The sequence below is a fragment of the Phragmites australis genome, chromosome 3 (assembly GCF_958298935.1).
Source record: "Phragmites australis chromosome 3, lpPhrAust1.1, whole genome shotgun sequence".
Lineage (NCBI taxonomy): Eukaryota > Viridiplantae > Streptophyta > Magnoliopsida > Poales > Poaceae > Phragmites > Phragmites australis.
In genome coordinates, this window is record NC_084923.1 from 37339163 (window position 1) to 37351334 (window position 12172).

Here is a 12172-nt window from a genome sequence, read left to right on the forward strand (position 1 = left end):
TTAACCAACGGAATTCAAACACTCATCTCATGGCTCATAGTATTTTTAATGTATAGAGCATGTTAATACAAGGCTAACAAAAGTGGTTTCATAATTTTAGGACATGGCAACAACTAAACGTGACCTAAACAAGCCGAAACATATTTAATTAACTCACTAATTATCAAAAATATTTTCTGGAGTTTCAACATTTTTAACACGTAATTCATACTCATACGAATCTAACGCAACTGGTCTCACATAGTTTGGAGTTCGGATGAATTAATTATGAATTTTGCAAGCCTCAACGCGCCAATAAATAGTAACTGCGGACCCTCCGCATTTTTTTTTACTATCCGCACTTTTTCGCGGGGTTCCGGACTGCGGAACCTCCGGATAATTTTCCGGAGGTTCTGGACTTTTCAGAACTACTCCTATTTGAGGGGAAACTTTGCCAAATCAATTTGCGATCTTTTCCACTCCAAAGAGGGATATGTTTGGGAGAGTTTAGAGAGTCTAGGACTTAACTAACCACCTAGCAACTCAATTCCTAAATCAAATCTCAACCAAATCCATAATTCGCTCCTAATGCTCAAGAACGCATTGATTTCACAAAAATCGATCATCCAAATGCGCGTTCATGCCATGGGAAGCCTAAAGGACTCACCAAGGATGCTTTTGCCCCGCTTTGTGACCTTCGGGAAGAAGCGGAAAGTTTGGGACGAAGAAGAACTCCGATGCTCCAAACACTTCAACCTAAACACCGAAAGAGATCAACACCGGCTCGAATCCGCATTCATGCCATGGGAAGCCTAAAGGACTCACCAAGGATGCTTTTGCCCCGCTTTGTGACCTTCGGGAAGAAGCGGAAAGTTCGGGACGAAGAAGAACTCTGGTGCTCCAAACACTTCAACCTAAACACCGAAAGAGATCAACATCGGCTCACCAAGGATGCTTTTGCCCCGCTTTGTGACTTTCGGGAAGAAGCGGAAAGTTCGGGACGAAGAAGAACTCAGGTGCTCCAAACACTTCAACCTAAACACCGAAAGAGATCAACACCGGCTCACCAAGGATGCTTTTGCCCCGCTTTGTGACCTTCGAGAAGAAGCGAAAAGTTCGGGACGAAGAAGAACTCCAGTGCTCCAAACACTTCAACCTAAACACCGAAAGAGATCAACACCGGCTCGAATCCTTCGAAAAAAACAAAAAAGGATTGGACGGATGAGTAGCTCTCGAACGTGTGGTCGCGTAGGTACCATATACGTACCTCGATTTCGCTTGCAGAGGCGGGAACCATGGGGGAAAGGGAGAGAGCTAGAGAGAGAGGGGAGAGGGAGTGAGCTCCTGTGGGGTGGCCGGCCAACGAGAGAGAGAGAGAGAGAGCACGTGGGGAGTGGGAGGGAGAGAGAGAGAGAGAGGTGGCTGCCCCTTTTGAGTGAGAAGGAGAGATCTTTTCCACTCAAATGGGTCCACATGCAAGTGATCAATCCCAAATTTGCTTCTAATTCAATTTTCTCTCTCATTTTCTTTTCTCCCACCTCATTAATCCAAATTGAGTTGCTATTGTGCTCCGAAAATCTACGAAATTTTTATGTCATGATTAAAATCCTTAGAAGTATCTGATCACAAATTTGCAATTCAAATTTCAATCTGGCGATTGAAAGCGTTTGAAATTCGAACTTGAAGCTAGTGACTCATGTTTAATATTAAACATGGCATTACAGATTTTGGGACGTGACACATAGGATAAAGAGTGAGCTATACCCTTACGTGGGTGCTCTAACGAGGACTAGGAAGAGCATCAACTCCCCGATACATCGGGAAAAAATCGAGTCTGCATATCCCTATCTTTACTTTTGAGCAATTTACTTCTAGCATTTAAATTTAGTATTTGCATTCTTGCAATTTTTTTTAGTAGGTTTACTATGCTAGAATAGGGTTGTAACTTGGCTGAGTTTCTTTGTTCATAAGATAGTTCACCTAGAAACTAGTGCATATATTTATACTAAGGTTATTCAACTCCTTTGCAATAGTTTCTAGAATAAAAAAAGATTTTAGAACCCAATTCACTTTCTCATGGGCATCTTAATCCTATAACGACTAATTATTATAGGGGGATATTTAGCATTATATAATAGTTGTAGGTGGGAGACTAGAGAAAAATAAGTTATAGGAGCTTTTTGGACAAACCCCAAAGGTTTTTTTTTTCCGTAAACGGAGTAGCAGAAGTTCTTCCATTTATTATAGAAGAAGAGAGGAACCCTCAAAGTTACATGTGGGTTGCAGTTTTTCCAACAAAAAATAAGGACAAATCTGTGATCCAAGAATAACAAATGAAATAGGAGGTTTAAGTCAGCCTGGCGAAAGGAACAGCATCCTAGTTTACTGATAATCTTTAGCATATAATACAAAGTGCAAATGGGACAAACCAGCATTGGATATTGCAACAAGAATACTGAGTTCAACAGCTGAGATTTTCCTTCCTTTTCCGTCTTTGTCATCCCATAGGCGATGATTGGTTGTTCCGACGGTCTGTTGCCGAAGCGGAGACAGCTCGTTTTCGCTCCATTAAAAAATTACTCCGGTTCGGATGCTGGAATCATTTGTATTTTGGAGTATGGTAAACTCATAATTTTGCAGGAAACAATGTAATTCCTACAAAGCTTTCCGTTCCAAACCGGGCAGCGATTACTGTTCAGGCCTATTCTTAGAAGCAGGAGCATGAATTCCTGGCTCAGCTCGATACTAAGTTTTGTGTACTTATAAACAACTCGATAATGCCATTTATATCACTAACAGCCGCAATAGTTTTGAAAAAAAAAACAATTACTCATCAAGGTAGGACAGAATTAAAAAAGGGCAGGCTGCAAATCCAAAGACTGAACCAGCTCAACTGCCGGACGATCACAAGACATTTTCAGAAACCTTGAGCAACTGGTGATGGGTACAAGCTGTCGATATCTCGAGGACCAAGCTACTCTTTACATCTATGCAAACTGGACAATATGACTTTTTCTTGGGTACCAAACATCGTCAGCAGCAGCTCATCACACAACGAAAGTTAATCGCAAATGGCAATAAAAAAACACTCATAGCAAATGACACCGACGGTACATATGACGACTGAACCTTCCACACAAGCTCAAATCTGTTTGAATACAAGCAACCTGACGAGCAAACCCAAAGGACGTTAAGTACAAAAACATGATTCAGGGAGATCGAAAGGGGCGGGAGCAGGAGAGAATAAACAACGGCTGCGCCAAACAGGCTAGAAGAACTTGTTGAACTGGCCGCTGAGGGTGTCCTTGAGGTTTGAGTAGAGCCCATAGAGAGAGTATTGTCGCAAGTTGGACACCTCATACCACGAGTTCAGAACTGACTCGTGCTTATCGGTGCCTGAGAAAGCCAGCTGGATGCCGATGCTGCAGTCGACAGTTCCTTGGTTCTTACAGCTTTGTGTTCTAAAGGCGCACATTCGTTTGCCGAGGCAAACCATGTTTGACTTCCCTGAGCAAGCACCACAGCCATCCTTCTTCCAGTGCAAGTTTTGAAGTCTGCCTTTGTTGAACTCGAGAATCTAGAGAAGTATTATCATGTAGCAGTAAGATTCAGAATTTCTCAGTTCCAAGTTCACACATGCTGGACAAGATATTTGTAGTTCCTTACCAGGGTGAAGCTGGACACTGTAAACGAGCTGTTGGAGATAAAAATTGGTTCAGATCTGGCTGCGTACTTCCTACCAGCAAACGCTACCATGTATCCACCAGCTGAAGCCTACGAAATATGCACAAGAATTTCCAGGTCATATACTGACAATTCCAACATCAGATGCATGTATTTAACCATGAATGCAGAACACCAACAGGTTACATCAAGCTAACGTGTGATCACCAATGTGCCATGACAGTGTAAACTTGATGGGTAATAACAAAATGCAACTTCAGGTGATAACTCATTTAAAGAATTAGCATTTTTCACATTTACATTATCTCATTGAAAATTGGAATAATTTGTAATGCAGAATCATTTCCTGTTTCAATTTGAGCTACTAACCTAACATTTCTCCTACATTTCCGGAACAACATTTTTGCGCTCCGATACATAGTAACCTAAATGTAAGGGTAATGAAGGCCAAGACCAACGAATTACTAATCTCAAGACACACATTAAAGTGCATCAGTAGGACATGCTGTTAACACACAGACGTAAATTTCCCCACTTCTTTTTAAAAATAAAGTAGAGAACAAAACAGGCAGCATTCTGAAAGTATACTGTTAAGCCAAGCTTTTGGTGATGAAAAACAATAAAGGAGTAATCAGGAAATTTATTGGTGAACAAGCATAACCTACTCATACATTATATCCCAAATCCTAATGTTGGGGGAATGGTACCGTGTTGACCCCCTTTGACTCCAGCTGGCCTCAGCCAACCCCAAGGATAGGAAGCGATTGGTGACGCTACCGCTTTCGTTGGAATACTTTGGTCACAGGTATGGAACCGAAGGACAGCTAAGGAGTGGAGCCTGAAGGCTAAACCTCTAAGAGGTCGAAGACCACTAAAGGAGTCAGTGAGACCCGAAGGTTTAGCCAATGCGGAGCGAGGGACCTGAAGGAGCAAAGCCCGAAGAAGATTTGAAGGTTCGACTTCCAAAGGCCAAAGGGTAGCTACGACCACGATGACGAAGGCCCGACATACCAAAGGCCTCACCGATAGAAGATAGTCATAGGGGCATAAAAGTAAAGTCCTATATTTGTATGCCTTGTACCTATACAATGATTGTAATACCTCGAGAATATTCTGAGAATACTAACAGATAGGGGGTACCAATGTATTGTAAACCTGGATGGTTAGGGTATGGCTTATAAATGAGAATACTAACAGATAGGGGGTACCAATGTATTGTAAACCTGGATGGTTAGGGTATGGCTTATAAATACCCAACCTATTTTGTGTAATAGGATGATGAATCTAAGTTCCACCCTACACTTGTTTACTGTGTTGTGATCCCAATTCCCATGATCACAACATTTTGCGCCATCCGTGGGGACCGAACCCACGACCACGTGGTTGAGAGCTCTAGACCGCGTGGATGAGAGAAAGAGAGAAATCACAAGTCATGCCGCCAAAGACCAGGAGCGGAAGGGCGAAGGAGGCAAAAGGAAAGGTGAAGACAAGGGAATTCGAAGATGGCCTGGCAAGTCAAGAGTATCGGCAGAGGAGCGTAGAGACACCGAAGCCCGTGAAGCCAAATACAGGCGCCAGACGGAAGAGGCGGTGAAGCAGGTATAGGAGCTTTGGGAAGAGATTAGGTCCCTTTGTTATTCCGCAACTTCTTAGCATGAGCCGTCGGGGGGGGGGGGGCATACTGGGGGCTTACATACGACGAGGGGACTCAGGCAGGTGTTCGGAAGAGCATGCCCGGTCGCAGGATGTAGACCTCAACTCCCCGTTGTCTCTAGCCCTGTAGGCACACCCATGGCCTCCGGGCTTTAAGGTGCCACACCTTCACCTGTACAACGACGAGACCGACCCTAAGGAGTTTGTGATGAGCTTTGAAGCTGGAGTTGAGTCGGCAGGAAGAGATGACACCACTATGGCAAAAGCCTTCGTCCTCACCACCGAAGGGATAGTCCTCTCTTGGTACACTTCGTTGTCCCCGGGAAGGATTTATTCCTGAGAGCGGCATCGCGAAGCACTTTTCTCCCACTTCCAAGGCAACTATGTTGTACCTGTCAACGTGGGGGATTTGTTCGCGGTAAGGTAGGAGGGTGAGAGCTTGAATGAGTATATCCGTCACTTTTTGCGTGTGAAATGCCAGGTGAAGCACTTGAGCGATGACACTGTAATTGATGCGGCCCGGCAGGGCCTTCGGGCAAGCAAGTTGGCTTCTCGTCCGACTCGTAAGGCAGTCAGAAGGGTAGTCGAGCTTTTTGCTAAGATGGAGGAGTATTCCAAAGCAGAGGAAGATGATCTGCAAAGGCAATAGCCACAAGACCAGGGACAAATTTAAGTCCCAAGGAAGTGAGAAGGAGGATTAGCCAAAGGAGCACCACCGGTTCCCTAAGAAGCAGAAGACGCATCGGCACTCCTCCCACTCGAAGGGCCATAAGAGAAATATGTCCAATATGAATTCCCTACTAAAGGGAGGGCCGATTGGGGCCAACCGAAGGACAAAGGTGGAGCGAGGGGCCAAGGGCACGGTGGCGGTCGCACCAGAGTGCTTTACAATGCGGTGCATGGAGAAGATGCCGACCACACCACCAAGATTTGCCCGCACATTGTGCCATTGAAGGAAGGCATGCATAGGCAGACTTCGGGGTCATCTAGCTCTAGTTAGGCCCTCAATCCTCGGGCAATATACCACAGGGAACCTTTTCGGTCATCAGCGAGTCACTACTGGCGAGCCTTTGATGCATCTCCTCTGGCTCCACCTCCGGTGTATCACCCGCATCCTTCGCCGTGGATCGGAAGCTACCAACCACAGTATCCCCCGCCTACCGAATTGCCGCCCCCACCACCTCGCATGGCCATCGAAGCTTCATCTGACGGAACCCGATCAGTTCAAAGCATCAGGGGGACCCGAAATGTGATGTTGGCCATCTTCAGAGGCCCAAGCCACAACTTCGACTCCAAGAGGCAACGAAGAGAATATGTACAAAGGGTGAATCATGTGGGAACCAACCGTCCTTTTGTGAAGTCTCAATGGTCTCATGTCCTAATAACTTTCTCCTAGGAAGATATACGGGCCTTGGACTACCCACACACTGACTCTTTTGTCATCACGGCGAACATTTTTCAGGGTCCGAAGTACACTGAGTATTGATCGATAGTGGGAGCTCGGCATATTTTCTTTTCGTCGAAGCGTTCGATCGCATGGGCATAGCCCAGAGCCACCTCCGACCCGCCAGGACCCCACTCTTGGGTTTTGGGGACCGGCCTATCGAGGCCCTTAGACGGATATCCCTCCTAGTCACCCTCGGAAATGGGGAGAGGTTGCACAAAGAGTAGATAGTGTTTGATGTAGTGGATGTCTCGTACCAATACAATGCAATCTTTGGAAAAGGACACCTGACAAGCTTCGACATAGTGGTCCATCATAGCTACTTGTGTATGAAGATGCTATGTTCGGAAGGAGTCATCACCACTTGGGGGATCAAGTGATGGCTTGGAGAATCCAAATGGGTCTAGTTCTGGGACAACCAAATGTTCATGTGTTGTCTGAGTCTAACTCAAAGGGTCAATGCCAACAGTGTGAAGATCAGAACCTCACGCTAGGATACTTGCATCACGATGTGCACTTTCGCAACAACATATAACTTCGTTGTTCCCAGTTGCCACTACATCTGGAGAAAGGTCTTGCATCGAAGCAAATCAATCGAGCAGCAATGTTACAGGAAACACCAGGATCATGAGATCTCCCTCCTCACCAAGTAATCGAGAAATGCTACAGGAAGCATCAGGATCATGCTAATCCACCCCTACCTCCAGCTTGGAACAACCAAGAAATGCTAAGCTTTCGGCACCATCCAACCAACCTCCACCTACAATCGCATTTCCACAAGCACGTACAATGCAAGCCCCTCCAGATCCACCCAACTCAACTTACCCCGGGCAAAAATCGAAAAAAGAAACTACTAAAAAGATAGGGAGAGAGGGGAAGAAATCGCTTACTGGGTTGAAGCCTGTGGTGGTGTTGATGGTGAGGAGGGAGATCTCGTCGACCTTGGGGCGGAAGAGGGCGAGCTGCGCCGAGGCGGCTAGGTTGAGGCGGCGGTCGCAGGGGGAGAGCTGCGTTGGTCCGGAGAAGAAGGCGTTGTAGCCCGCGACGGCCACCCCAAAGGTGAAGCCGTCCCCGCGCTGGATCCGCGCGTCGCTGCACGGCTCGTACACGCCGTTCGTGTCCGCCGCCGCCAGCTGCGCGAGGCAGCAGGCGGCGACCGCGAGCGCCATGGCGGCGACCAGCGTACGAGGCGCGGCGGCGGCTTCCATGGCTGCGGCGAGATTTGCGGGTTCGAGGAAGCAACTAACCGAGCTGGCTCCAGTGATCACTAGCAGCTCGTTTTTTTTCCTCCCTTTTTTCTTTGAAGGGTAGAGGAGTCGAGTCGAGGTGAGGGCGGCTCGTGAGTGACAGCGGTGGTGGGTGAGGGAGAAGGTGAGAGCGGTGGGCCATCCCTTTCGGTTAGGTGATGGGCCTTTGTGGGCCTAACCGAGCTCGTTGCGATTTTTATTTTATGCTGGATTGCGATTAGACCGTGTGTATATTAGCCCTGGTCAGTAAGAGCAATGTTAGACCAGCAGTGAATATGGGCCGTATTTATTTTACTTCATTTGTCTCTTCAGTATAAAGACTATCAAATAATTTTCACAGTAGCTCCACCCGCGCCACCGCCCGTCGAGTTGATTAGGGATTATTGAGTCGTGCGAGTTAGGGTCGGCGTGGAGGATCAAGATCGAGAGCCGAACAAAATGAGATTGGCACCATGCCGATTGGGCCTTTAGCCCAACTCCAGCCTAGTTGCCAAATCCCAAACTCGCCATTTGGCCAAGCGGCCAAACCCAGCTCCGGTTCACGGTTCTCGACGCAAGGGCGTCTGCAGTCTACCGTAGACCAGCAAGGCAGCAAAAAGAATCAAGGGGGCCCACTTAGGGGGCTCCCCGGTGCATCGGCACAGTAGGGGGGCTCCTAGAAGATCCGCCACTGGTGGGTAACGTAGTGAGGCTGCATGCAGAGGAAGAAGATAGGAGGGTGAGGCGAGCAGCCACGACGTCGATGGTTGTGATAGGCAGTGGTAACGTGGGTGGAGGTATCAGCAGAGGTGGAGGAGCATGTGAGAGGTTGGAGCCTGGAGGAAGACGACGATGCTAGGAGGAAGAAGGTGAGAAGGGGTCGCGAGTGCAACGGGTAGTATATGTTTGCATGTAGTGTATGTTCCTTCTTTTCCCCCTTTTATCAACCGCATAATGTCATGTTTAAACGCTGAATAACTTAGCAAGTACGAGTGGAGTATAGTTGTGGCTCAACAAATTTTCTGTATTTTGTAATGTACGTAAGTTTAATCTCTTATATTTTATTGATTCGGCCCTCCCTATGGTCCAATTAGAACCTATTTAGTTTCATCGGGCTCTCTAAATTTCAACCCAAGCTTCATCACTGATGGTAGGTCAGAAAAAGGTTGATAGACGCCAAAATTTCATCAGACATCTCTTTCTTTGCAACAAATGGAACTTTGTTTAACTTTGCATGTTGTTGCTATGACGTAGGAAACATGTTTTAAGCTATCTGGCTCGTACGCTCTTAAGTTGTTGTTACAGTCCTTAGAAAATGCTACTACTCCATTTTCTTTTTACTATCAACCTTTCAAGACTTTGAACGCTAGTACTTATAAAAGCAATTAGATTTGTCATTAGATTCTTCGTATCACTATACTATTTATCTTTTCTAGCATATAATTAGAAACACTAACGGTCAATGGTGTTTATGAATACTATGTCAATGTCAAAAGGGGTAAGTAAAAGAGAATAGGCTACTACATGGTAAAACAATCATGCCATAATAGGTGCTTGGCGTCAATTACAAGAGGTAATAAAATGTATGATTCCCGGCAAAAAGAATCGTCTAGTTTGATAGTAACAGGATTGGGATTTTCAACTTAGGTGTACATACCCTTAGTTGAATGACTAAGGGTTTGTTTGTTTCATCTTACAGATTGCAGCTAAAACAAACAGGCTGGATTATATCCAGCTTTTACAATCCAACTTTCACAATCTAGTTTTTTACAATCCACAATCTAAAAGCTGATTTTTACAATCCATGGCTAAAACAAATAAACTCTAAGAGGGAATTAAAGTTCTCACAGCGCTATGTGTCGTGTCCATGCCCGTTGGCATCAGAGATTCGTCAATGGCATCCTCATAAGAACTATCTTCAGATGTCAACCCTGCATCAATTTTATTAGCTCCAGGTTAAACCTCTAGATCAAAAAAACCCATCCTCCAACTCATCCTCCTATTATAGGAATTTGCATTGACTTGAGAGGAGAAACTCCCACATTAACTGGACAAATGAAAATGACAATTGGAATATAGATGACTTTGGTTGATGATAGTAATCCACTTTACAACAATCTTCCTCACAATGTCCTTCTGCATTCTTTGCATTTGCATTTAGCAGCACCTCAAGATGTACGCAACCACAAACGCTCACAATTTGGTAACATGGAACATTAAGTGTGATCCTGGGAAGGCATGCTGAACAGGAATATCTACCACATTTGACAAAACAAGATCAAACAGACTAATAGTTGATGCATGACGTTTGGAAGGGAAAAAATAAGCAAGGGCAATGCTCTTTGTTCAAACACATCTAACATAGTCCATGCTTATAACTTGTCATAACTAAATAGGTCTCCTTTTAGTTTCATCTATACAAATTTGATGTCTAGTGCAATGCAGCCACATACGAAATAGGAAAAAATATCTGCATAATATCCCTCTAATTTGGACTTATAATCCTACTGTAGCAAGCAGCAACATTCAACATATACAAACAGTGGCGAACCTAGCTCGAAAATATTGGTAAGGTGAAGACGCACAACAAACTTTACCGATAAAAAAGCGAACCACATACGCATATTTCTATTGAAGACACATTAAGCATTTAAGCTAGACTATAAACGGTAAATTAAGAGTATAGAAGAAGAATGAAAATGGTACCTCTCATATGAAGAATAAACCATGATTTTTGCATTATATAGTTCAACATACACCAAAATAAAGGATAAACCTGTCAATTTTAATAATAAATCAACTAGTTAGTGATAATTAGGTGACCATATATCACAAAAAATAGTGAACAATGTGAGAAGACATACCATTACTAAAACACTAAGCACGACTAGGTCTTCTAGTAGGCTTAGGCAAGCTCATTTTCCGTTCTTTCATGACTTGGAAAGTCTTCTTAACTTTATCCAAGTCGAGTCCCCTAAAAATCTCCTTCTCAATGTAGCACAAACTCAAGTAATTAAGTCACTCATCGAACATTCTATTGCACAAATCAGTCTTGATTATCTTCATAGCCAAGAAGGCTCTTTCAACCGATGTTGTTGCCACTGGAAGGAGCAATGCTAACTCAATGATGCGATAGACCAATGGAAAAGCAAAATGTTTTTTAGTTTGAACCAACTTCATGGCCAAACTTCGAAGATCATGACAAGCAATAAAATCATCAACTCTTCACATGTAGACTGAAGGTCTCAAGTTGATTCCTTATAAGCGAACGATCGACAATTGAGAAATCTTGATCATAAATCTCCGCTAGATGAGCAATCTTATCAACATCAAACCTGGAGAATGAGTCTCCTGGATCAAGACAAGATATGCAAACTAGTAACTCCGATGATACCTCATTGAAATGATGATCCATCTCACTGATAATAGCATCAGGAGAAGCAAAGAAAGTATCAACACGATAATGATGCTCTTGAGTTATTAAGTCCCCATCAAGTCTTGATTGGCCCCATCTTGGTATTAGCTCATTCATATTTGGTAGTGGAATCCTTTTGCAACAAAAAATGAATTGACATCTTCAAGTAACAGCTCAAGCAAAGCTTTCTTTGCATTTGATGTTGTATCTAGCACATGTTTAAGACTCAAAAACCTTTCCACAACTATTCCTTTATTATTCACAAACCTGCAGAAAATATGATACAATTAGATAAGTAACACAACATGTTTTAAGAATTAATATAATGCATAAATATGTAATATCTTGAAAGGTTCTGCAGAGTGCTGAGTACTAGATGAAACAAAGTTGTTGGTTGCACACATACAAAAGAGCAATAAGGTGTCATTACAAAGGCCACATAATAACTTTTTCTCCCCAAAAAAGTATACAGAGGCCGCAACCATGAAGATCAATTGTAAATTTCCTACCAATTGACCTACACATAGGTTTTATTTCTACATGTTAGAACTGCACAAATGCTATATAGCCTCAGTCCCAGCAGAAAAAAGTACATCCATGCACAAAAAAAATGCCCTCAAGTTTAAAGCATAGGAACTTTGATTGCTATTAAATTTCACCAGCTGTAAAGAGTAAGACATCTCGTGTATAAAACACTAGACCACCTTGTGGAGTTGTGGTCACCTATTCTGAAGCCTCAACTAGATACACAGCACTTCTTAATAATTAATA

The 12172-nt window shown here is 44.0% G+C and overlaps 1 protein-coding gene across 1 annotated transcript; it reads right to left on the reverse strand.

The window, feature by feature from the left end:
- Nucleotides 1-3051: 3051 nt before the first annotated feature.
- Nucleotides 3052-8100, reverse strand: LOC133912951 (uncharacterized). The gene is made up of 3 exons (XM_062355948.1): nucleotides 7651-8100; nucleotides 3646-3753; nucleotides 3052-3556 (listed from the first exon to the last, which is right to left on the reverse strand). Exons 1-3 carry the CDS (start codon nucleotides 7966-7968, stop codon nucleotides 3248-3250), a joined length of 735 nt encoding a protein of 244 aa, XP_062211932.1. The 5' UTR covers nucleotides 7969-8100; the 3' UTR covers nucleotides 3052-3247.
- Between the last annotated feature and the right edge of the window lie 4072 nt (nucleotides 8101-12172).

Excerpts from the sequence above, each read along its gene's own strand:
- LOC133912951 (XM_062355948.1), bottom strand. The coding sequence starts at position 7,968 with ATGGAAGCCGCCGCCGCGCCTCGTACGCTGGTCGCCGCCATGGCGCTC. Across the intron at positions 3,754-7,650 it reads CCACCACAGGCTTCAACCCA|GCTTCAGCTGGTGGATACAT; the intron begins GTAAGCGATTTC and ends CATATTTCGTAG. Across the intron at positions 3,557-3,645 it reads CAGTGTCCAGCTTCACCCTG|ATTCTCGAGTTCAACAAAGG; the intron begins GTAAGGAACTAC and ends ATACTTCTCTAG.